At 42.5% G+C, this 26,853-nt stretch overlaps 1 protein-coding gene across 7 annotated transcripts in view; it reads right to left on the bottom strand.

Moving 5' to 3' along the window:
• TGFBR3 (transforming growth factor beta receptor 3) overlaps positions 1-26,853 on the bottom strand; it is a 200,773-nt gene that overhangs the window by 103,282 nt on the left and 70,638 nt on the right. For all 7 annotated transcript variants that reach the window (XM_059926248.1, XM_059926253.1, XM_059926273.1 and 4 more), the window contains exon 3: positions 10,981-11,165. In XM_059926248.1, the coding sequence (XP_059782231.1) occupies positions 10,981-11,165 (185 nt within the window). The remainder of the gene's footprint in view (positions 1-10,980; positions 11,166-26,853) is intronic.

Below are 26,853 nucleotides of genomic sequence, written 5' to 3' on the forward strand. Positions count from 1 at the left end.
CTTCAAACCAGGCTCAGCTCAAATGAGCTACCCAAGGGAGTAGCATGGAGTCAAAAGCCATTTATAGCTTTTACCCATCTGAGGGAAAGGACTAACTAGTGTACTAGCAGAGGACTAAAATCCATAAGAGTAAAGAAAAATGTGGGACTTCCCTGGTGGTCCAGTGGCTAAGACTCTGCCCTCCCAATGCAGGGGACCTGGGTTCAATCCCTGGGCAGGGAACTAGTTTCCACATGCTGCAACTAAGAGTTCGCACGGCTCAACTAAAGATCCCACGTGCGGCAACTAAGACCCGACACAGCCAAATAAATAAATAAATATTTTAGAAAAAGAAAAATGTAACAAAAACTCAGAAATGGGCTGACACAGAGATCTGGAGAATATACAGTAAATTGCAGTAGCATGAGGTTTAATTAGAAAAAATAAATCAAAGCCATAATACAAAGTGGAGGATACCTGCTCAGCTATAGCAGTTAAGGGGGACTGGGGACAAAACACCAAGTCCACTGATATAATGAAATCAAATAAAAGTACACTGTGGAAAAGGGGAGGAGCTTAAGAAGACTTACAGTGATACTTTAACGTCCTCGGCACTATGCAAAAACCCAATTATCACAATGCAAAAGAGTCCAACTTGGTTCCTGGCCTTAAGAAGTCCACTCACCAGCTGACTGCGCAAGATTAACACAGGTGATTCAGCAGCGAATAATACAAGAAAACATATAATCCCATACTCTGCGGAAGTTCAGACTGGAAGGGGCGGGGGAAGGAATTCAGAGCAACATTTAGAAAAGAGGGAAATGGAGGCGGATAAAGGAATCAGGAAAGGGTCTGCTGAAGAGTTAAGACTTAACGCATGGGCTTCAAACATGGCCAGGATTGAGAGAGTTAAGAAAGAAGTTCAGATGGAATTAAGAAAAAGCTGTGAGGCAGTAGATTCAGCTGAAAGGTCAGGGGTGAGGCTCAGGAATCTGCACTTAAGCATTTCCAAGGGATTCAGATGCAGGGGGTTCACATCCCACACACACTTGGGGAAACACTGAGCCACAGGATTAAGTCCAAATCCTTACCTGTTCGGCCTTTCCAGCCTCATCTTCCACTCCCAGGCCCCAGCTCACCCCCATCACTGTTCCCATCACTGCCCCATCCTCTATTCCAGGGGTTGGCAAGCTTTATTTGCAAGTGGCCAGACTGTAAATATTTTGGGCTTTGTTAGTCTTGTTACCCTACGCAAGTCTTCTACTGTCATGAGGAAGGGGCCACAGACAATACATAAACAAATGGGCATGGCTATGTGCCAATAAAAGTTTATTTACCCTCTCCCCAAAAAAACCCTTTATTTACAAAAACAGGCATCAGATTGATGAATGGATAAGCAAGATGTGGTATAGCCATACAACAGAATACTGTTCAGGAATAAAAAGGAATGAAATAACTAATACACGCTACAGCATGGATGAATCTCAAATGCATTACGTTAAGTGAGAAAGCCAGTCATAAAAGTCACCCATATTGTGTGGTTCCATTTATAAAAAATCTCCAGAATTTCAGATCTATAAAGAAAGTAGATTAATGGTTGCCTAGGGCAGGGGTGGGAGCATGGGGAATGACTGCTAATGGGTACCAAGTTTGGGAGTGCTAAAAATGTTCTAAAGTTAGATTGTGGTGGTAGTTGCACAACTCTATAAAATACACTGAAAACCATTGACTTGTACGCTTTAAACAGGTGAACTTTACGGTATGTAAATTACATACATACAAAAATGGGCAACAGGCAGGATTTGGCCCAAAGGCCATAGTTTGCCACTCCCTGATCTGTACATCAGCCACACCATGTACAAGGAAGAACTTTCCTCCACACATGGTTTTGCTCTTCCCTCTGTGCATGTTGAAGCCTCCCTTCCCTTCTGCCCAGTAACTTCTACTTGACTGTCAAGCCCTTCATCAGATGCTCTCTTCTGGATCCTTCCCTCCCCTGCAGATAGAGTTACCACTCCCTCTGTTGGGATCCTGCAAACTTCTGTTAATTTTATAACAAATAATGGTCATATTATTTGTCACACTGTATTAAATTTATTCTCCCTCAACCCCCAATAAGTGCTGAAGACATAAAGATGAGCAGGGGGCTTCCCTGGTGGCGCAGTGGTTGAGAATCCGCCTGCCAATGCAGGGCACACGGGTTCGAGCCCTGGTCTGGGAAGATCCCACATGCCGCGGAGCGGCTGGGCCCGTGAGCCACAATTGCTGAGCCTGCGCGTCTGGAGCCTGTGCTCCGCAACAAGAGAGGCCGCGATAGTGAGAGGCCCGTGCACCGCGATGAAGAGTGGCCCCCGCTTGCCACAACTGGAGAAAGCCCTCGCACAGAAACGAAGACCCAACACAGCCATAAATAAAATAAATAAATAAATTTAAAAAAAAAAAAAAAGATGAGCAGGAATCCAGCAGAGTGTCTACCTAGTATACAGTAGGTTCTCAATGAATAATTCATTGAATAAGTCTGTAAATGAATGGATGAATGAATCAATTATAGGAGTATTATTTAGAGAAAATCAGTTTTATGAAGTGGTCCACAAGCTGAACCAAAAGAATCAGGGCCTAACGCTGAAGGCACCAGTCCCCGGAGACTGGTTAAGGAGCTGCAGCTAAGTGGAGAGGAGCGTAGAAACTCGGGAAATTCCAGAGGAATGTCAATAAAACTTGGTCACTGACCAAATATAGGGTTTGAGTGAATGGTTCAAAAGTCCCCAGACAAATGGTAGCAGTGCCAATGATGGGACAGGGAAGTTGGACTGGTAAACCAGCACAGGGGTAAGGAGAAGACTGGCTTAGAAAGGTTCTTATAGTCAATTTTAGAGATAAGAAAAGAGCTAGTGTTTGATTGTTTATTGTGTGCCAGGCACACACGCCAGCCCTAAGGGGGCCAGAGAGACGTCTCTCAATCCTCAGTGAACCCTCTAAAAAACTCCTATCATCTCCATTTTACAGATGAGGCAACTGGGACTCAAAGAATTAAGTAACTCACCCTTGGGAAGCGACAGGGCTGAAGTCAGCCCTCTATCTAACACCAGGTAGAACCACACTGATAGCCACTCCTCCACAGCACAGCTCAGGCACCTGGGAGCTTGAGGTAAAACATGAGAGGTAGGGAGCGTGAGGTAAGACACAAGAGGTAGGGTGCTTTGGAGACCCTGGAGAGAGTTTTGGGAGTTGCTGGCATGGAGGTGACAACCCAAATCCTGAGAACAAACAAGCCACCTCAGGGAGAGTAGACAGGGGAAAACAAGGGCCAAGGACTGCACTTAAGTCAAGACCCCTGAGAAGGAAGAAAGACCAGTTGGGAAAGAAACAGAAAAACACATGGAAAGGTAGAGGAGAACCAAGCTAAGGTAATATCCTGAAACCCAGAGAGAGATGCCAGAAAAAGGGGCACAGAAAAAGGAGCTGAGGAAGGGTAAGAGTGGGGAAAGGCTAGGCGGTAGAAAGAACTCTGCGATAGGAGTCAGGGTCCCTGGGGTCCAGCCCAGCACGGGCACCAATTCTTGTTTGATGGTGAAAAAGTCATCGCTTCACTCCCTGGCCCTACAAGGTGGTTAGGACTAGGTTGTCTCGAGGGCACCTCTCCAGTCCCAGCATACTATGAGTTGGGTCAAAAGGGCATCTCCAGAGACAAGTTCAGGAGAGCAGAAGTCAGGCTGCAGAGAGGAAAGAAGGGAAAGGCAGGACACACAGACTCACTCATTCAAGGTGTGGGATAGGTGAGGAAAAGAGAAACAAGATAGTACAGAGAGGCGATCAGCAGGGCCAAGTTCATACACGGCCTCTTCACTGTGGGAGAAAGGAAAGTAAAATAATTAAACATGTGTCTAATTTCCACAGAAATATTTAGAAAACACAGTGAGGGGTGGGACTCTTGAAAGTAATAAATTCTTCTGCAGAATTTGGGCATTTAAATCAGAGGTATTAGCAAGTAAACTGACATTCTCAAATAAAATGTCAAGATAGCAAATCAGCAACGGAAACAAGAAAATACAAGTTGGATACCTGGGTACTCTGCAACACAAACTGGGCCTTTGCCCAATCGGCACATCGTGGTCTCAGATTTGCACACCCGCTCCTTACTTTGGTCTGTTGCTTTTTTAAAAATACTCTCCAAAAAGTCACATTTTCAAATGTGGAGGGTGCTCCTAGAAAATGTTAGAAACATTTTCTTACGACAGTTCTGGGAAATTATACAATCTTTCAAAAGTCAAGAGAAGTTACCATGGCAACAGCAGTATGGCTCAGGGTTGTGACCCTAACCTCCATAAAGACAAACACCACACTGGTTGGAAAACGCTGCTGCTGGACAAGTTCTAGAAGGAGTCAAGGCAGCCTCTCCTCCAGACTGGGGAAGAGGCAATAAGGAGAGAGGCTCTTTCAGTCTGTCAGCTCCCAGCCAGCAAAGAACATAACCGGCATCACCTCACGCTAAAATGGCAGAGTCCAACCAGGCTCAGTCCTTCTGTGGGGCAGGGGGCATGCTTTCCCAGGGCAGTGTTACTGTGATACACGGCAAAGTTTAAGCCACATGGCTAACCAGCGTGTTGGTAGGAACGTTACAACTTCTTCACTTCTTCTTGTGTCCTAATTTATTTGCTCTATCTCGATGTTTACTATTATCGCTCTGATTTCTGCTTTCACTTCTTTCTAAGATTCCAAGACTGGGTTTTTGGAGAGTTCTCATTTGAAAGTTAGCTGTAGCTTCAGACTGAACATCTTGCCCCAACGTGTTAGAAACCATCAACGACTAGCGTGGCCAGTTCTACCCGGCCTGCATTGCCTTCTGTGGAAACAGCAGCCGGAGGTCTAGCGAGCGGCCTGGCTAGCCTCAGCCTTGCTCCTCTGTCCAGTCCTGGCCTGGCGCCTTCATACTGCGCAGCAAGGTGTCATCATTTAACCTGCACGGAGTATCTTCAAGTGAAGTGGCAACTTGTTTTAAATGATGTGACTGCCCTATTCATTTAGGGCCTCCAATCCTATGTAAGAGCCAGGTTCAGTGGCCTTTCAAGTTAATGAAATAATTTCCAGAACAACAGTCAAACGAATGGGGGAAGGGAGGAGGAGGGGAGAGAGGGAAAGAGGAAGGGAGAGAGGAGAGAAGAAAGGGAGAGGGAGAGGGAAGAGGAGAGAGAGAAAGAAAAAGGGAAAGAGAGAGAAAGAGAGATGAATGGCTTTAGAGAAATGTGACCCGCGTTGTCGGTGTAACTTTCTCATAGATCTGCTGTAGGTCTGTGACAAAATGGCCGGTTCAAAGATAACCTTACCTGTCAGCCTGGGGTGATTTCCAAAACAACTTCCATTTAAACAAACACCAGGCAGTGTTTACACATGGAAGGTGTTTGTTTAGTAACTGAATTTCATCAGTATATAGTGTCTGTGTGTGAGGAGTTTACTGTGACACTTGCTTATTAGCACACGCTGCACACAAGATCTCTGAAATATAAATAGCCTTGAGTTTGTTTGAGGTTTTTGCCCCAGCATATACACAGGACTAGCACTGGGAAGTCATTCATGAATAACAGCAGAGGGGAAAATGTCCCGGATAAGAGAAGGAAGGGAACCAGTGTGCTAGTGTTCATTTGATATTTCTGCTCTCATGTGTATACTCTCAAAAAAACCAGTCTTGAAATTTTTTATCAGTTCTTTTAGTGGTGATGGGTAAAGGTAAGACACACACCCATTCCCCCTACCCCTGCACTGTTCCATTATATTTTAATAACTGAGGGGGGAGGGGAACAAAAAGAGAGAAGTTGTCAACCTACTAATATTGTGGAAACGGGAAAGACGACAGATAGATAGGTAAGTAGGTAGGTAGTAGAGCTCTCCAAAATGTTTAATCCCTGAACTGCAAGATTCCTCAAAGTAAGCAAAAAAGATGTCAAATCAGATGGCAAAGTCCACAGACTGAAGGTCCTGCGTTTCACGCATAGCAGGAAGAGTCCCTTAATGTGTTTGTTCTCCCTTGTCACACGGTTCAAGCAAGTTTGGTTACAAGTCATGGATTACGAGCAGAAGACAGGTCAGTTACTTTTTGTGGAGGCAGCTGAAAGCTTTATTTGGGGTGGCGGTGGGGGGAGGAAAATGATCAACTGTGAAAAAGAGATGGGAGGTGACATTTAGTGTAGGATTAACAGCCACATAGAGTGCAAGGGCTCCTGAGCTTAGTCCTGCATTTTATAATTACTGACACTTGACGTGATAATCTTCTAAGTCAGAAAGGAAAAAAGAGACAATGCCACACAAAAAAACACCCTCACTACTGCCCCAAAGCCACAAGGAAGGGAACGAAAAGGAACTCTGAGCATCAGAAAGAGCTATCACAAGCCTATGCAGGAAACCCAAACCTTCGGTGAGAGATCTGCTGCCTCGTGGAACAGGTAGAGCCAAGTGAGACAGGGTGGCAGGTTTCATAGCTGGGAGCAAGGTCAGAGCTAAAGGTGAAAGGGAAGTGGACTGACGTGTGGGAAAACCTTGGACTGTAGAGTCACACACCGGCTCAGAGATGGGCTGCGTGCCCTAGGGTCTGCCGTGAACCTCCCTAGGCCTCCCTCCCTTTCCGGCCGACAGTGAGGATGGGCGGAGATGGCACAGGTGCCAGGCAGGTGGCTGGCCCACAGCTGGCACTTCACCACCACTGTGGTCGCTGTTACTGTTATTTGGGGCCTACAGGAGCTGTTAAGAGGCAAGCAGAACTGTTAGCATTTAGATGTGTTTACTTCCTTCTCTTTCTCCCAATTGTGGTCTCTCCCGCCCTCAAACAGAACCAGGAAAGGAACAATTGTATGCCACAGTCCTCAGAGAAGGTACCAAGGAAAAGTAACTTGGAGCCACCTGTGTAATTAACCACATATCCCATTTGGCCCTGCCTGCCAAGAAGCCTGGAGCCAAATTTCAAACTCAGTCGTACCCACCACATAACCCATATGGCTAACAAACTGCACTTCTCTTTTGTCCTCATTTTGCTTTTCTGCTTACACTCTTGGTATGTCTATTGTTGTAAGCCCATCCCAAATCCCTTTTTGGAATGAAGCAGAGAATAAGTAAATACATACAAGCATGGAGGGTTCTGAGCTTTCTGAAGGGTGCGGATAAAGTTATTAAACCTGGCCCCTTTCCCATGACAGTGGATCCTCCCAGATCCGCACTCCACCCCTACAGCCAGTCGCTGGCACGGCACGCCCATTAACAGTCGCTTCTTCAATGTCAAAACAAATACATAAATTTAAACGTCCATATCTGTTATACACATATGTACTGCTAACTAAGGGCTTTTCATAGTAAGCGAGCAGTTAGATAGATGGGAAATAGAAGAGAAGCATCGCCCCAAAAAAGCAGGTCACAATAAAAATTAAGATGATCGGAAACAAAATTGTTGCCATTCCAACAACTAATGAAAGTATGTTACTGTAAACAAGCCTCTGGTGGTGCTACAGCCCTTCTCAGGAATCAGGAAACACCCAGAGGGACCGAACTCAGGGGTAGGGGCAGGGGATGGAGCTAGCGGTGGTCAGAAAAGAGTAGGGGCAGGAAGTGAGGGAGGGGCGGGACATTTTACCTTGAAGTTAAAGGGCACAGGCAGCTGGTTTTCATAGGGTGAAACTGATGATATCTCCCCACTTATTCTAAAAGACAAAGCTGGTCTCTCAGGGCTGTTTACCCTCTTCTGCCCTCCTCTGTCGCCAAAGAGTCTTTTTCCAGTTTCTGGTTCACTTCCAGGACTGTTGTTTCCAAAACCAATGATTACAAATGAGAGGTGTGGTCTCAGATGAAAAATACAACTACAGGTCTGTGCTGTCCTGATGAGAACCCAGCAGGGAAGTCAATGGCGAAACCATGCTTTGCCACAGGGGGCTTTGTATACATTTTTGTAGCAAGTATGTTTCTGATACAAATTCTCTGCTGGCCTATAAAATTGTTTGTCTAATTAAGTATAACTGTTTCCCCAAATCTTGTCAACCTGCTGCGGTTATTACTTCCAGTTGTAGGCTCTGTCACCTCCTCCACACAGGAAAAGCAGCAGCCTCTCCTCAGCGGAGGAAGCTTAAGGCGCCGGGGAGGTAGGAATTTAGTAAAATGTTAGAGAAGGGATGATTTATAATAGATCTTAATGCTAACCCTGCACCAAAACAAGCCGGTCGGGGTGGGGAGCGGGGATAGGGTTGATTTAGTAATTCCCTCACATTTAAGGAGGACATCATGAAAAACAACAACTTCGGTCATAAGAGTCAAAGTAATTATGGCTTGGAGCCAGTAGGGCATTCTTTTCTAATTTATAAGCAACAACATTTATCATTTCATCTTGAAAAATATTTGCCCTTAATATTTCGTAGAGACATGCACAAAGGCCACCTCTGGTCCTCCCACTATAACCTCCAGAACTGACTGGCTGTGACTGGCTGTGATTTTTAGCACAGACCATATCTAATAGCATATCTATAAAAATCAAGTCATCCACTGAGAATATCAGAAAGAGTTGGATGGGTTTAGGTTGGAAGAGGAAGCAATCCTAGTTTAAAAAAAAAAAAAGTGGATATAGTTAAGGTAAATTTTACGGGTAATTAATATACTGACAGGTTGAATTAGTTTTTTAACAGCTTTACTGACATCAAATCCACATGCCATAAAATTCACCCATTAAAAGTACAACTCAATGGTTTTTGGTTAGTCACATTTATTGACATTTATCAATGGTATTTACTATATTCATATTCAATTGTGGAACCATCATTATAATTTAATTTTAGAACATTTCTGTCCCCCCAAAAGAAACTCTGTACTCATAAAGTCAGCCCCCACGTCTCTCTTTTGCTCTTCAGCCCTAAACAACCACCAGTTTACTTTCTATCTCTATAAATTTGTCTACTCTGGACAGCATGTGTCTTTTGTGTCTGACTTCTTTCACACAGCATAACGTTTTCAAGGTTCATCCACGTTGCAGCATGTATCAGTATTTCATTCCTTTTTATTGCTGAATAACATTCCACTGTATGGATATATGTACCACATTTCATTTATCCATTCATCAGCTGATGGGCATTCAGGTTGTTCCTACTTTTTAGCTATTATGCATAATGCTGCTGTGAACAATCCTGGACAAGTTTTTATGTGGACGTATGTTTTCCTTTCTCTTGCGTATACACTTAGGTGTGGAACTGCTGGGTCATATAGTTCAAATGATTTTAAAAAGCTGTTGGCATGGCTGCAGTCCTGTATCTCCAGAGTCACACGTGAAGAACATGAGAGATACTTAATTGTTCAGGTTTTTAAACAAGTTTTAGAGACTACCCCCCGTAGGCCCACTTTCTTTACTTCTTCACTGAACGTACGACGTCCCTTGATGCCAGCTAATTTTCCGTATCTTCAGTACAGCCATGTCTATTTTGATCTAATACAGTCCACATAAGTGTGGGAGAGCTCTGCTGTCATTCCTTGAGGTATTTTTCTTTTGCTTCAGTAGTCTTATGTGCATCTATTTTCAGAATCAACAACAGTACCGCATAATTTAGCACGCAGAATTTCTGCCGCTTCTGTAATCGCTCGGACTTGCTTTTCCTTCTTGGTTCTTCTGAGAGAGCATATATAATATGAGTAATTATTGCCACTAAAGAATTGCTGGAGTCAGCAAGGCTTCATAGGAACTGCACTTCCTCCTCCCTTCCTTTCCCTCCCACCCAAATTCTCCCCCATAAGTTAAGAATTAAAGACGCATTACTGGGATAAAGAAATCCGACCTGAAATATGTGTTGCAGCAACAATGGCAAGCAACCAAGAGTATTAACAATAATTTCCAATGTAGCTGGAAAGGTTAGATGATTTGTCTTTGAAATAAGCCAACTCTGCACACTTTCATAAGATTAAATCAGTTTGCTTTTCCTTCTGGACACCTCGCCTCTCCTATTCCTACCCCCCCCCCGCCCCCCCCAAAAAGAAGAGTGGTTGAGGCACATAAACAAACAGTTCTGGAAATTAACTTTCCTGACCAGAAGAAAGCTCAAAGATAAATTCTGCTCTGTATTAGTTTTTCTACACTTCCCTGTGATCATGGTTTATTGTGGTTTCTCTCTTCCTGGAGAGATAATACCTGAGTGATAACATTTCTGACACAGAAGCTTAGAAACAGAAAGAATGACAACTGCGTGTTATCTGAAAAGAAGCAGGGGGACCATTATCCACAACCCAGGTCATTTCTGAGCCACAAGAAAGAGGAGGCCATTTCTCTCTTATGGTAATGACCTTGGGCAAGTGAGTTACCATTGCGCCTGTCACCTGTAAATTGAGGGTAGTAATAGGACTTCATGGAATAAGTGTATGAGTGCTTCAAACAGGGCTGAGGATACAGGAAATACTGAGTCACTATGAGCTTGGGTCATCATCACCACCACCAAGACCACCACAGTCTTCAAGAAGCTGCCTGGATAACATAAGGAGCTACCCACCCCCAGCACTTTGATGCACATACAAGGTACTGCCATCCTTATTCTAGAGTGTTTCTGTTTCCTCTGACTCATCCTGCAGGAGCAATAGGTCCACAAGACAAAACAAAGAAAGATGAAAGACAGGGCACAGGAGAAGATGAGAAAGACATTTTACAATAATAGAGAAATGGCACCTTATTTTGTTTTTTCACAACCATGTTTTAAAAATGAAATTCTTAAGAACATTCTTTCCAATATGAGGCAGGGAGGGGGACCAGGAAAGTTGAAAAGCTGAAAAATCTCTCTAGAGAGAAGTCTTAGAGTTGCCCAGTCCAGAGAGCAATCCTTCTGCATTAACTGAAATCCTTCTCTGTCTCTTGAGTGTACTTTGTGTCCTCCTCCCCACTTATGTTCATACATGAGCATCCTCGTTAAGCCCAGAAAGGGAGAAAAGGACTCTTCATCCAGAAAAATGTCTTTACAAATTCCTAGGGGCAGTGGGTAGAAAACTGGCACCTGCGCCTACCTCTCTCTGTGGCTGGCCGGGTCCCTGGTCGGCAGTGCGGAGGTTCAGGACGTGCACCTCCTGGGGCAGCCCCACCGTCCCCCTGCTGGCACATCCCGACAAGACGGTGAAGCTCTCCATCAAGGCCTGGACTGGATGGGAGGCATTGACAGGCGACAGTTCACACTGGGCGCTGGGCTCTGGACCTGCAGAGGGAATCACAAACATGAACCCCTCAGAATCAGCAATTAATTGTGCCATGATTAAATTAATTGTTCTGAATATACAAGCCACTGCCAACCCACCAGAGGTGCCTTTCCAGGTAAGTTGTTTCCAGAACTAAATGGCAAAAAAGCTAGTCTATTCTTGTAAAATCCCAATCTCTTAAATTCCTTTTGGATGCTTTTGATGTGTATTTGATTAAATTCCCTTTTAGACACACAAGCCACGAATGTATTCCTCTGGATGGAGGAAACCTCCCATTTGACATCTGTGTTCAATTCTTCCTTCCCCTCTTAGAAGAAAACCAGAGATAAATAGAATAAGTTGTGGAAAGCCCCAATGATATTATGCATAAATATTAGACACCTAAAATTGCACCCAAAAAGGTATAAGATGCAGATTCTACCTTTTTAAGTGCTTCCCCTTCTTAGGGAAAGCAAAACAATCTTAAGAACATACAAAAAACAAGATGCAATGAGCAGAGGCAACTGAGGCCAGAGTTGTACAGCAAAGTTTGAGAGAGGTCAGAAAGATCCTCCCAAGAGAGGTAGGATATGAGCAGAGCCTCAGATAGAAAAAGTAGAACCCTGGGCATGCTTGGCTCCTGCTTCCTCATTCTCGCTTCCTCTAAGCAATCAGAACTTAAATCTGAAATCCATCCTTTCCTTCCCGTCTCTACTTCCTGCAGCCCTCACTGTCTCCGTCCCTAGACAATTGCAGATCTTCCTGAAAGGAGCCTCTGGTCTCAAGCTCTCCGAGCTGCCTTCCATACAGACATGGTTCACCTAACCCAGGGTGGTCCTCAACTGAATGGTTATTCCAGATGCAAAGACCTGCCCCGCCCAGCCCTGCAGTTATGTCCCGTCCCTTGAGAACTGCTGGTCTGTGCTCCTTCACCTGGCACACGAAGGCCTTTCTTGATCTAGCCCCTTCCTAGCTCTCCAGCCTAAGCCCTCCACCTCCAGGAACCCCACGTGGCTTAAAGGTCTCGAAACATACCATGATGTTTCTCACTCTATGTCTTTATTCAAGATTGTTTCCTTTTCCCAAATTCCTCGTCCGCTCTACCTCCACCCCCAAAACGAACATCCCAAACTGAGGAAGGTGCACTTCCTCTGTGCTCCCATAATTCCTCTGCCTGTCTCGGCTGTTTCATTTTCTACACTGTAACCACCAGTGTATATGTCCGTCTTTGCCAGTCCAGTGGGACCTCCCTGACAGCTGTGGGTTACTCTCTTTGTATCCTCAGCACCCATCACAGTGCCTCACATGTAGGAAATGCCCAAAAAATATTTATTAAATGAATCATTGAGCTTAAAGAAAAAACTGCCCCCTCTCTGATCAGTGATTAGGGCCCCATTCTGGGGACTTGGATTTGGCTGTAAGGAGCTAATACGGGAAACATTGCTACAGTGGTGTGACACACATTAGCTGAACTGATAGGGAAGGACATCCAGAAATAAAAAGGACTCAGCGATACTTAAACCTCACATACCTCTGTAAGCTTGGTGCTGTCCTCAATTAGCTGAGGAGACTGGGACTTGAACATACAGCATCCTAAACCCCGACCTTCCAAATGGAACCCGATAAAAGACCTGAATGCACCCCAAGTAGTTCTTCCTGACTTCTACATAATAAAAATACTCTCTGGGATTAGCCCCGGTCTAAAATGCAAACACAGTTCAAAGCAGACAATCCTGTATCTCCACTGCTGTGCTATACGCAGACACCCCACCTGGTGTGCAAGTCTATTTCAGAACTCGTGGAAATTATCTAGGTTGATAACAGTTATCAACTGTTATCTGAAATGAAGTATGTACCTTCTCAAATAATCACTGCCACCCTCTGTATTGCTCTCCTGTGCCCAGCTGCTTTCTGAGAAACAGAGGTGGTGAAGGAAGATGTCACAGCAGCAAAGTCAGGAGGTACTGGACGCATGATTCCCTGAATTCCCCAAGCACGGCAAACAGTATGAGCAAGTGCCCCCACCCCCTCCTCCTGCCCTCACCAGTCACAGTGACATATTTCACAGCCCAGAGCTCCAGAAGAAGTCTCCTACTCCTAATCGACCCTGGCGACTTGCAGTAGCTATTGCTACCCACACTGGGAAACCCTTCTGAATTGGTTTCACAGTCTCCTGCCATGAATTTCCCATTATCACAAATTAAGCACAAATAAAAATACTTTTCAGTTTCATTTTTGTATGTATGTACAAAGCTCTGATTGGACTATAGTTCCACGTAAAACACATCTGCAAAAGGCTTGCAATCTGCTTGACTTGCCCTCCTCCTTACATACCACCATCACCCATTAGGGTCTTCCTTAAGTCACCACACTGCTCATCTCCACACTGGGTGAGAGGAAAACCCACTGGCAACAAACCAGAGGATAAGGTCTTACCCAAAGGGGGAGGGAATCAGAGACGGGATGCCCCCAGCACTGAAAATGGGCACTCTTCACCTTAAGAGTGTCTGTTCTCTGTCCTACCGGAGTCTAAGACAGGGCAGACCCCCACTTTATGGGCTGCAGCTCCAGCCATGTGTTATACAAGTCAGTCTAAGGTCAAAAAAAGAGAGACAGCAATGTACAAGGCGCACTCTGATCAAGTGACGGAAGAGCTGCACTTTAAAGAGACCCACTGGGGTCAATGTTTAAATATGCTCAGTATAGAGTGTCCCTGACCATCAGACACACTAGAGTAGTGTTGGTTGTTGAGGTGCCTTGATGCATTTTTTTGTCCTCCAAGTTTAAAAAAGAAAAAAGTTAGACATATTATTAATACATCCTGAAGCCAAAAAGACCCAGAAAGGAGGGAAGGAAGGAAGGAAGGAAGAGAGGGAGGGAGGGGGGGAGGGACGGAAGAAAGAAAGAAAGAAAGAGAGAGAGAGAAAGAAAGAAAGGAAGAAAGAAAATGGAAGGAAGGAAGGAAGGGAGGGAGGGGAAGGGAAGGGAAGGAAAGGAAGGAAAGGAAAAGGAAAAAACCAGGAACTATCTACCCCATCCTCCAAGGGTATATAAGACATGGTGCCTTCAACAGTTCAACACACAATGTCAGTCTGGTCTAGTAAGTAAGTAAAGAAAGTAAGCAAGTAAGTAAGTAAATAAATAGCTCCCATTAAGTGCTCACTATAGGCTGGGCAGTGCTAGGTGCTATACATCCTTTCAATACCACCATAAGGCGTCGTATTATTCTCATTGTAAAGAACAGGAAAGTGAGTTCAATGAACTTAAGTAACCCTTCTAAGCTTGCCCCAGTCGCTCAAGGCCTCAGACTCAGACCTGCCTCCAGGGCTAGTATCTCTGTAAAGTGAAAGTTTTCATTAAAAAATGTTGGGCCCAGAACAAAATAATGCCATTTGCAGCAACATGGATGGACCTAGAGATTGTCATACTGAGTGAAGTAAGTCAGACAGAGAAAGACAAATATCATATGATATCACTTATATCACTTATATATGGAATCTAAAAAAAAAAAGGCACAAATGAACTTATTTACAAAACAGAAATAAAGTCATAGATGTAGAAAACAAAATTATGGTTACCAGAGGGGAAGGGGGGGATAAATTGGGAAATTGGGATTGACATATACACACTACTATATATAAAATAGATAACTAATAAGGACCTACTATAAAGCACAGAGAACTCTACTCAATATCCTGTAATGACTTATATGGGAAAAGAATCTAAAAAAGAATGGATATATGTATATGTATATGAATAAACGATTCGCTTTGCTGTACAGCAGAAACTAACACAACACTGTAAAGCAACTATACTTCAATTAAAAAAAAAAATGTTAGGCCCAGATGGGCTCACTGGTGAATTCTACTGAACATTTCAGGAAGAAATTATACCAATTCTCTACAATCTCTTTCAGAAGATAACAGCGGAACAAATACTTCCTAACTCATTCTAACTCATTACCCTAATACCAGAGCTAGACATTGCCAGAAAACTACAGACCAATATCTCTTGTGAACATAGGTACAAAAATTCTCAACAAAATATTAGCAAATCGAATCCAACAATGTATACAAGGAATTATACACCACAGTCAAGCGGGGTTTATCCTAGGTATGCAACATTTGAAAATCAATTAATATAATCTATCTCGCTAACTGGCTAAAGAAAAAAAATCACATGATCATATCAATAGAAGCAGAAAAAGCGTTTTACAAAATCTAACAGTCATTCGTGATTAAAAAAACTCAGCAAATTAGAAACAGATGGGAACTTCTATTCTAAAGAACGTGTACAAAAAATCCCACAGCTAATGTAATGGTGAGAAACTAAAAGCCTTCTCACTAAGATCAAGATCACTAAGATCAACAAGACAAGGACATCCCCTCTCATAACTCCTTTTCAACATTGTACTGGAAGTTCTAGCTAATGCTTGCAGCTAGGTATGGCCATGTGACGAAATTCTGGCTAATAAGATGTAACCAGAGGTGATACATGCAATTTCTAAGAAGTTTCTTAAGAAAGGAAGGAGTTGTGCTCTTCTGCCCTTTCCTCCTTCCTGCTGGTTGGAATACAGATGTGATGAACAGAGCTAAAGCAGCCATTTTAGGCCATAAAATGGAAGCAACATGCTGAGTCCGACAAAGCAATAAGACAGAAGTTGCCTGGGTCATGATAAACATGGAGCTGTTGAATTAGCTCTGGACTGTTTTTTGTTTTTCTTTTTCTTAATATGAAACACATGTAACTTTTCTCTTATTCAAGCCAATATTATTTTGAGTTTTCTGACACTTACAGCTTGACCTGCGTTAATTAATATACAGGTTTTATTTTACTTCAACCTTCTTCCCACCGGGACCTGCACATACAAGGTTTCTTTCAGCAACACTTTCCCTACCATTCCTATCCCTTTCCTCTGCCTTGGTGTGATGAACTCCTACTCAGATCTCTCAAGGAAGCTTCTCTTACCTCTTTTACAACATTAGATATACATTTTTCATACTCTCTATTTCTCTTCACTGCACTTCATGTGGTTATACTTATATAATTATTTGTGCAATTATTTGTTTAACGTCTGCATACACTCAAAGACTACAAATACCACAAAATAAAGGAACCCAATCATTCTGTTTTTTGCTGTATCCCTTAGCCCAGCATAATGTCTGGCACACAGTATGCACTCAAATATTAATGACGGAAGGGAGTAAGAGAGGAAAAGGGAAAGAACAATGAGGTGATCCATGTGCAAAGGATTTCATACCAATAGGAGACTCTATCTTAGAGTTCTTCCTTCGACTCTTTACCTAGTAGCCAAAGCTTCGATCTTACGGTAAAGAGAAAAAAATCGATCCTGAGCTGAAGGAGGTGACGTTTTTGGTTGCTAAGGATCAAGTCTTCATCAGGGCTTCCCCACCCTCAAATGTCACAGAAGGCAGGAAATGCAAACCTGTTTTTGTCCTCTCATGCCAAACACGGTCTGGCAAGACCCTTCTCTCCAGGTGGCGTAACAATCCTCCCTCTCCCATAGCACAGCACACCCCCGGCCTCATCCTGCCACCCCCTGGGTCGGCCCCCAGGCCCTCCTGCCCCTCTCCTGCAGCCACGGCCTGCCTCCAGAAACTGGTCTCCCATCCTTCCCCACCGGCCTCACGGTGGTGTCCACAGCAGGCCGCCCACACAATGCCAGCTCCAACTCCAGTCAGAAGAGCTTCCACCTGGGAAGAGTTGATCCCCTCCCCAGGCGCTACCACACAAGCCTGAAGTAGGCAGGTGGCCATGATCCTCACACGACCACCACGGGGCCCAAGTACAGTACCTCACAGTCACAAAGGCTCAGAAACCAGGAAAACATGCTCCAAAACCCTATCTGACTCAAGTCCTCACTTTTGTGGTGACCTGTGAGCTCTGCTAGGCTCTCACTGACAGCCTCAGAGGGCTGGGAGTTTCTCTTGTGGCCACTGCTAGAAACCCAAAGCCCTTCTTCCCCTGAGCAATCTCTCCCCCACACTCCAGAGGCAAGTGAGCACATGCTCTGGTGATGACGCTGAGTGGCACAGCAAAAGCTACTTTACCACAGTAAGAATCAACAGGGCACAGATGACAGAGGAAAGAAATGCTGGCTGAGGGACTTCCCTGGTGGCGCAGTGGTTAAGAATCCGCCTGCCAATACATGGGACACGGGTGTGAGCCCTGGTCCGGGAAGATCCCACATGCCGCGGAGCAACTAAGCCCGTGTGTCACAACTACTGAGCCTGTGCTCTAGAGCCCGCGAGCCACAACTACTGAAGCCCGTGCGCCTAAAGCCCGTGCTCCGCAACAAGAGAAGCCACAGCAGTGAGAAGCCCGCGCACCGCAATGAAGAGTAGCCCCCGCTCACTGCAACTAGAGAAAGCCCACGCGGAGCAACGAAGACCCAACGCAGCCAAAAAAAAGAAATGCTAGTTGAAAGCAACAATATTCATAAGCAACATTCCTGTTAACCTTGCATTGTACTTTATAATTAAAAAGCGTTTTACAGAAATTCTGTAAAGTGGGTAGAACGGATATTATTCCCACTCTAAGTAAATTGCTGCAAGCCACAGAGCTGGGTGAATATTTCAGTAAAGTGCTTCCTGACAGTAACACACCCCCAGAGATGTTCCTCACTGTTGCCTCCCAATCTGGATATTTCTGTTTATTCCAGACATCTAGTACATGGCCTGTCCAGAATTCTTTGGGGGTAATTCCCAAAAGAATCCAACTTAAGTCAGACTCTGTTTTTCCTGCTCAGTACACCCTCCTTGGCCGCCAGGACAGACACACAGCCCCTATTCATCTATAAAATGCTACTTCTATTGAGTAAAAACGTTCACTGCCCTGAAGGCAGCACAAATTCAAGTACACCCTGTGGTGAGAAACTCACCAGCTGGCCCTGACCAAGTGGCCTCCTTCACCAAGCAGAGCCCTCTGTTCAGCAGCTGGGCCACCTGGAGGAACACTGAAGCATATGGTGGGACCCCTGTGATAAGCGAGGGCTTAATTCTTCATGAAAACAGTTATCGTGCACCTTCTCTGAGCCACATGCTGTGTACACATTGTTTCTAATCCTCATAACACCACTGTAGAGATTGTGCTAAAACTCCCACTTTACAGTGGTGGAAACTGGGCCTCAGAGAGGTTAAGCAACTTACCAAAGGTCACATACCATCAGTAAGTGGCAGGGTGGGATTCGAATCTGGGGTCTCTCAGACTCCAGATCCAAGTTCTTCCCATGACAAGGCACTGCCTGCTTCTGTCCTGCATTCTCCAGTCCTTCACCTCAGGACTCGATGAACAGGCCAATGCCTTAGCCAAACACAGACATTAATTCATGTCTAATAAAATAAAATATAATAAAATAAACTGCTTGGTTCACACTTGCAACCTTTTGGTTGACTTAAAAGACTTCATAAATTTAATGAGAAAGCACAAGCTCATTTCTCATTTTACCAACTGTCTTCCTCTTTCTCACTAATGCTTGCTTATCTGCACACATGGGAAATGTTCCTAAGGTCTGGCTATAACATGAATGTCGAACTTCCCAGTTCCACTTAAAGAAAAAAATGTAAACGGACTCACCCTTTCATTATATCCTTTAGCTGCAACATAGCATTCCAGTCTCAGTTACAGAACCCCACATCCCCACTGGCTGCAGGCCAGCCCTCAGACTTGACAAAATGCAGACAAAGCATTTGGGAACAGATGCATTTGCTGCACACACATTAAATTTAATCTGTCCCCAAAGAAATTAATATCACACCTCATGCAACACAAAGAAAAATATTGGGGGTTGGGGAGGGGGAGAGTTATTGTTTAGGGGAAGGTATAGTAAGTAATTTTCACATTTAATAAGTGGGATCCTTAAGCATTCTAAACACCAATGCATACCAAGTTGACACAAACATCTGGTACCTATTCCACATAATTTCCAGCACACTGATTCCCCGTATCACCCAGAGTACTAATGAGGAGCGTGTGTTCAGCTGTAATAAAAGTGGTAAAGATGCAGAGGGAATCAAGGGGTAACATTATAGTCTGGGACCAAGACACTTCAGTGGGGAGATTTTATTCCAACAACACCATTGGCTAATAAGGGTTTCTGTTATTGTCCCACAGGGACTTCGGCAAAGCTGTCAGCTGCGAAGAGGGACAAACTCCCACAGACTGTGGAACTGGCACCGCAGGATCTACTCTGCCCCTGAGCTGAAAATCCCTTCTACTTCCACAGGATGCAAGAATCTGTAAGAAAGGACACCCAAGGTGATTTCTCGGCCAACAGCACAGCCTGGCTCTAACTGAGCTTTATGAGAGGGAACCTGACAAGCATCAGGATATGATGCAAAAACAAAGGTCCAGGAAAAAGCACCTGGAAGGCCCCAAGCTCACGCAGTGTACACAACATATGTTCGTGTTTATACCATCTTACATTACAACTCACTGGAGCTACAGCTCCTTGGGGATGGAGCTGTGGAATGCACCACCATTAAAATCCAAAGGGGGGCCTTCTACCACAGCTCCTACCTGGGTTTTTCAACAATAAAACCTGGCTTACGGCTGAAGCTTATCCTTGATAGGAAAAAGATAGGCAGAAGAGCGTATAACGTTCTAAAACCTGTACTGTGGATTTCTCAGGAAAAAACAGCCAGATTTTTTTTTTTAAACAGAACAATTCCTTAAGCATATCTTATCGTAGTTTCATTCATTCTCCAAGTGAATATCTAAATCCAAACCTTTCTCTTGACAAACCAACCCTCTTCCAAGAAGTCAACCGCCAACTTCTTGGGCCAAAAGCCATTGCATAGCTGCATATTGTTGCGTTGAAATCATGGTACAACCATGTTGAAGAACTTCCTGTGTTCAAGTTGTGTCTTTAAATGCTCAAAGGGAAACAGTGGGCAGAGCTTCTTTAAGAATCTAAATTCTCCAAGTGTTGGGAAGTGCCAAGCTATAAAGGGCACTCTACTCTTCCATCTAAGCAAGATACCACTATACAACGGAGAAGTATCAGAGGGGATTTACCCAACTCTGTGAGGATGTGGGGTTGTTTTGTTTCATATTTTTTTATAACCTGAAGAGAAAAGGTAGCAGAAGGAGCACGTCCCAGAAGTCACCACTGGGCATTGCAAGAGAAGAGTCCTTGCATTAGAGACATAGTGGTACAGGAGGAGCACTGGACCAGGAGATCCAAGAACTGCATTCTAAATCCAGGTCTGCCAACTATTAGGTGTTTGACCTTGTCTTTAAGATTCCCATAATCTCTCTTTCTCTTACTTTATGACAGGCTCGACTCATAGATCAAATGAAACCCTATACATGCAAATACTTTACAAATTTCACTTACTATTAGAGACATAAAGCCCCCTGGGGGGGGAGAAATAAATAAATGAAAAGATTTTCTCCAATTGAAAAAATGTTTTCTTTATGAGCTTTTAGAATGATTAATAAAATATCTAAGATAAGATGTTCTCATACTACTCCCTAGCCATTACTCCCCAAAAATTATTTCTAAGAATTGCCCTGGGGAGGATTAAAATAAAACTATGTTCAGTATTAGGGTAAAAATTCCTATTCTCTGAGCACAATCTGGAAGTACAGCTCCCAAAGGTGAGAACAGGCCATGTTTCTGCCTCCAGGGAATTCCCACAATCCAGAAAGACAGTAATCTGGCACTATCTTGGCCAACTTTCTCATCATTTACTTTCCATCGATAAGATGGTGCACTTGTTCCTGTTTTTTGGACAAGTCTAAAGGAAGCTGGGAATGAAGAGAAAACCGGCTACAGAATTCATTTATGAGGAGATTAGAATTTATGGAATGTTATTGCCTAAATGGTTCAGCACAGGGACCAAGAACAAATCTGAAGATCTGGAGGATGGAAGAAAATGAAATCTGTTTTCTCCTACTGTGTTTTTGAGATACACAAAATAGGTTTTTTTTAAGAATACTTCTTTATTAAAAGGAAAATAATTGATCTGGAGTCAAAATATTAAATTCAGTTTAGGTACGTAACCAATAAAAATTATAATTTAATTCCTACTAATGCAACATTTTATGGTAAAGTGAAACTTGCAGGGCTGGAAAGCCACTCCTCATTAACCCTGAGGGATAATGTCACCAAATTTGTTTGTCTCTCAGACCTCAACTTGTACTTAAGATAGTCGCTAAACTAATTTTCTTTCCTTTTCTTTTCTTTTTTCTTTTTTACCTCTAGTAAACTGGTGTCTGATGAGAAAGAAATAAATGGGAGAAAACAGAGGTAAGGACATGCACAGAAACACAGAGGTATAACACGCTGCAACAAGCATTCTCGGGGACTGGTGAGCCCTCGGTTAGGGCTGGGGTGCAGGGTCTGGGTTAAGTGGCAAGACAAGAAGCTGTAAGTGGGGGAATGGTCAGAAAGGACGGAAGGGGGAAACCACAACTGTTCGGGAGTTGAATCAAAGGCTGTAACCACTGGTCCTGATTATAAATAGGAGGCAAGAGATTAAAAAAAGGAAAATCTACCAACTTTTGGTTTGGCCATGCAAAATATTACTAATTACAGCCATATGTACAAACTGGGCCATGAACTAAACTACATTTACTTTAAGGATTTTATATATAGTCAGGGCACTCAACAATTGGTTGTTAAAGGAATGCAGGAATGCTTAACAGGAATGCCAAATCACCAAGCATCAGTGATACGTCAAATCCAATTACAATACGAAACCATAGTCCTTCCTCAAGCAAGCTAGCTCGCTGCTCAGGTGCTTCTGTTAAGAAAGAAACAGCTGATAGTTTGTAGAGAAATCTATGAAGAACTAATGTGCTCTTGCTCCTTTCACAGTGAAGCCAAAAGGCTCAGGAGTATTGATGGAGCTGAAATTTCCAAGGTTCACAGTAGTTATGGGCCAATCAAACACCACCATTGATAGGACTTCTCAGTGTAGACCGAGGGACAACAGACCTTCGAAAAACAGAAGGATTGTGCCCAGCTAACCAGTCCTGGCCCAGAACCACATTTTCATACCTGATTAAATTTAGCGACTCCATAAGCCTGTCATACCTATTACACTTTTCCTTTATACCCAGTATCAGCTTTTAGTTATAAACCTATTGTTTCATTTATTCTGGCATGTGTTTGTGTGTCTTCTACTTAGCTGGAAACCCCATGAAGGCAGGGACCATGTTCCTTTTGCTAACTCTCTATACACTCAGGTGCTTGGCATGGTGCTTGGCATAAGGCAGGTGTTCACAAAGACTTGTTGAGTAATGAATTCTTCAATCAAACAAACAAAACCTGTTCTTAGGATTAACTCATTTCTATTGTCATATAACTATAATTATTATTACCATCTCTCCAACTATGGAATATGTTCTGAAAAAAATACTTCTTAACCTATCTCAACCTCCTTTTGCATTAGGAAGCATAGAATATTAGAGTTTAAAGGAACTTTGGTACCATGTAGTTCGATACCCTCACTGTCACCCTGAGAGTTTGAGGCCTCTATAAAATCTTTGGTAAAAAGACCTTTGCTTCCAATTCCTCCTAATTTTTAGGTAAGTTCTGCCCTGGCTTCTGGTCCCAGAGATGCAAAATTAATGTACCAAGACAGGTCTGACCAGAGTCCCCAGTTTTAATGGGCTCTATTCCTAGAAAATTACTGATCCAACCAAAATGTCATGCTATATATTCCTTTATTATTTATATACTCAACTACTTCTAGAAAGGAAATTGAGGGACTGGTAATAAAAAATTAAAAAAAGAAAAATAAAAAAAACAGGCCCAGAAAACTTAAGCTGCCAATCAATTAAAAAGTGGATATGAAAAAAACCAAACCAAAACAAAACCTTATCGAAGAACTTAGGAAACAACTTCATTTGAGCACCAGACCTAGCTCTGAGTTTCCTAGCAGTCGAGGTAGAAAAGAAAATGTGATGTTTCCAAGATCTCATAAAAAGGAAACAAATCAGTTCTTTTGATAAGAAAATATTCTTCCTAAGTCTGAATTTAAGAGGCCTATTATAAAGCAAGGGTCAGTGACTTCAAGAGTTATTTTACAAAAAGCATAGGTGCATAACTTTTCTTATACAGCCTCATTAAAAATAGAGGAAATACACTCTATAGTGAATTTCATTCAAGGATCTAGGCAATTATATCTAGTATGCACAAAAACTCCTTTCTACAATTGGAAGTTGTTTTTTTTTTTTTTTTTACTTTTAAACCAATAATTTACATTACTGTAGGTACGAAGGCAAAAAAACAAAGTGGCATTGGTTTGCTAAAGGTATTTAGGTAAATCTGTGATCTCAATTTTTTAAAACATGCCATGCAATAAATCAAAAGTTTTGGATATTCCTGGGTCAATAAGCAACTTCTGAAAGGATAAAATCTAAACAGAGCTATCAGTTTAACAAAAGGCTAAAAGAGAGGGGTTTGATTCAATCACATTGCATTTAACCTAAAGATAAATATAAAATAAATTAATGTACTGTTGTTTAATAAACTCTCCCCCCAAATTTTAAAATTGGGATAAATGAGATACCTGTTCAGAAAGATATCTACTGAGCATGCTCATGATAAAACTCCACACACAATAAAGTACTGTAAAACACACAGCTGTATCTGACAAAGCAACCTTTCAAAACAGATGTGTCATATGATGTTTCAAAGCTCAACTTTTTTTTTTTAGTTTGTCACATTAAATCAAAGCAATTTTTGTTTTCCTGAAATCTGTGTGTTATTTTGGGGAAAACTTTTCTTCGGTGTTTTTCCACTCTGGATCAACTAGCTCCTCTCTTTTCCTCTCAAGTGAACTTTCGGAGACCACTCTGCCAGAAGGAATTCACCTTTTCTCATGTGGAGACAAGTTCTAATACTTTCAAATGGTCAGTTTGAAAATAAAATCCTTTGCATGCCAGTTCCTAAAACAAAAAGGGCTTTGTTCCAAGATCTGCACAGAAAAATATACCAAAACTACACTAATCCATTATTTACAGTAATAATTAATTCCTTCTCTCAGTATTTTATATCATTCTCCCTCCCTTCTTCCCACCTACTGCAACTGGCCCAAAAAACCACCTCACTGCCACACAATCAATGCCTCATTAATTAGCACTGACTAGCAATGAGATAGCCCACATAAGCAAATCTTCCAAACAACTAAGGCTTCACTCCTTTTCAAGAAAGTGACTTCTGTCATTTCTAAGGTAAGTCTACCTAAAACATACTACATACATAATTACTTCATGGTCATCTTATATATTTTGAGCATCCTAAATATCACTTATTAATAATTCTTTTTTTTTTTGAGGACATAGGGTCATCATTATGAATACTAATTACAGTTTATTAAACTTGGTGTGGTATTTTAGTTTTTATCTCTACATCAAATGGTCCCATATTTCCCTGTTTTATAGTTCTGCTTATACTTTCTATACTTCTGTTTTTCTCAACTCTGGCTGCAAGCCTGTGTCTCTGCCTCAAGCCCATGACATGCTATCTTTTATACTCAATTGTAAGTCAGCAAGCTCTGGATGAGGGCCATCCCCCCTCCAGAGTAACTTATATGGGCTTTTGACAGCTATCTTCCTTGTAACTCACCAAACATTTTGGCTTCCTTCATGTGCTCCAGATACACAAACCTGGTGTAGAATTGACCACGTATAATAACGTGAGTGACAACATTAGCAACAATATTAGAGACACTGTCCACACTAATCTAATTTGAATGGCAAGCATCAAAGAAAGCGAAGCTTACACACTAAGGGTGAACTGTTGGGAATTTAGTTCACACAACCACTGTGCTAAAAGCCCTATTCTCCTAGTGCTCTAGGGCTTCAAGCACTTTTGAAATTTTATCTTTTCAAGAAGAGGTGAAAGCAAATATATGATTAGGTCTCGTGTATATATGTAAAGTTCTCATGATATCTCCTCCTCTTTTTAGTTTTCAGGATGAAGAGATATTTAACCTGCACATCCCCAATTAATTACAATTTTAGCATCATTTTCACATTCGCCGTTCTCAATGGAACGTGTAACTACCATTCCTTCCGTCTTCACTCTCCCCTCAATGCTAGCAGACACCGTCAGGGTGATCAGACACTCCCACCAGTGGTCCCTATTCCCAGTCAGTACAAATGATCCACGGTATAAATACAGCGCAGGGCAGGCTATGTGCTGGACAGTGCCATTTCACAAAGAAAACACACAACAAAGCCACTCAAAAAGCCCCTGTACAGGACAGTGATACCATCCTGTGGCTTTCTAAAATCAAGTCATGACATGACTCTTCCCTGCCTTCTCATGTTAGTTTGAGTGACGGATCAGAATGAACTCCTCACAAACCATGATTATGTATGGAAAGGCATATAATGAGGACTACTGCAGTTTCAGACTCAGGGAGGCTCACTTTTTTAAGCTTTTTCCTGAAATGAAATAGAGTTTCTTTGCTCCCAGAGATAACTCATAATTTATCCTCAATTTCAACCTTTTTTACTGTGAAAAGTATGGGAAGTTGCAGGGAAACAATGAATGGAAGTGGCCTTTTTATCAAACAAGAACAGGAAACTTTCAGTAGTTTATGGTAAAACCACATATTTGAGCCAAAGAGAAAAATTAAACTAAGCTCTTTTAACATAACTTTTCATCCTCTCCCATCCAAAACATATAAGAACATGCAAAACTGATACCCATGACACAAATCTCGACACCAAGCAAAAATTAACATTTACAGACTTCAAAAACATATTTCCCCCAAATTACTTAATGAGCCTCTTCAAACAGGCCTACACCTACTTCTTCTATTATTGGATGGCCAAAATGAGTCATAGTAAAACTCTGGAATATTAAAGACAATAAGTGAGGAAATTCCAGAAAATATAAAAACTATTTCAGGGAGCCAAAACAGAACTATATTTATTTTTCTATCCTAATGCATAGAAATGAATAAACCAGCAAATAAAACAGGCACTCACAAAAGTAAACATATATCTGGCTGCAGTTCTGTAACATAATGTCTTCCAAATTTACTCCCTCCTCCATACTAGAGAAATGATTTCCTTAAACAAAAGTAACCCCCAGCACCACCCCACAAACTCTAAAAACCTCTGACGTACTGTGGCCAATTTTAAAACAGGTGTTTTTTTTTCTTTTTAATTTTTTCAAATTGAAGTATAGTTAGTTGATTTACAATGTTGTGTTAGTTTCAGGTGTATAGCAAAGTTATTCAGTTATATGTATATTCATTCATCTTTTTCAGATTCTTTTCCCCTTATAGGTTATTACAAAATATTGAGGCTAGTTCCCTGTGCTATACAGTAGGTCCTTGTTGGTTATCTATTTTATATATAGTAGTGTGTATATTGTTACTCCCAAACTCCTAAAAACAGGTATTTTTAAATCCACGACATCTAACATGGCAACTGACACACTATAGAGGCTCCATGTATGTTACAGAAAGGAAAGGCTCACATTTAATTCTAATTCACTTTAGTCTTAGTCCAACCTGGTCTGGGCTATGGCTCCAATTCAACTAATAACATTTCACTTCACTGAGCCTCAGTGTTCTCATCTTTAAAATAAGGATAGGGGACTTCTCTGGCGGTCCAGTGGTTAAGACCTCGCCTTCCAACGCAGGGGTTGTGGGTTCGATCCCTGGTCAGGGAGCTAAGATCCCACATGCCTCGTGGCCAAAAGACCAAAACATTAAA

This window comes from Balaenoptera ricei, chromosome 1 (assembly GCF_028023285.1).
Source record: "Balaenoptera ricei isolate mBalRic1 chromosome 1, mBalRic1.hap2, whole genome shotgun sequence".
In the NCBI taxonomy this organism is placed as follows: domain Eukaryota; kingdom Metazoa; phylum Chordata; class Mammalia; order Artiodactyla; family Balaenopteridae; genus Balaenoptera; species Balaenoptera ricei.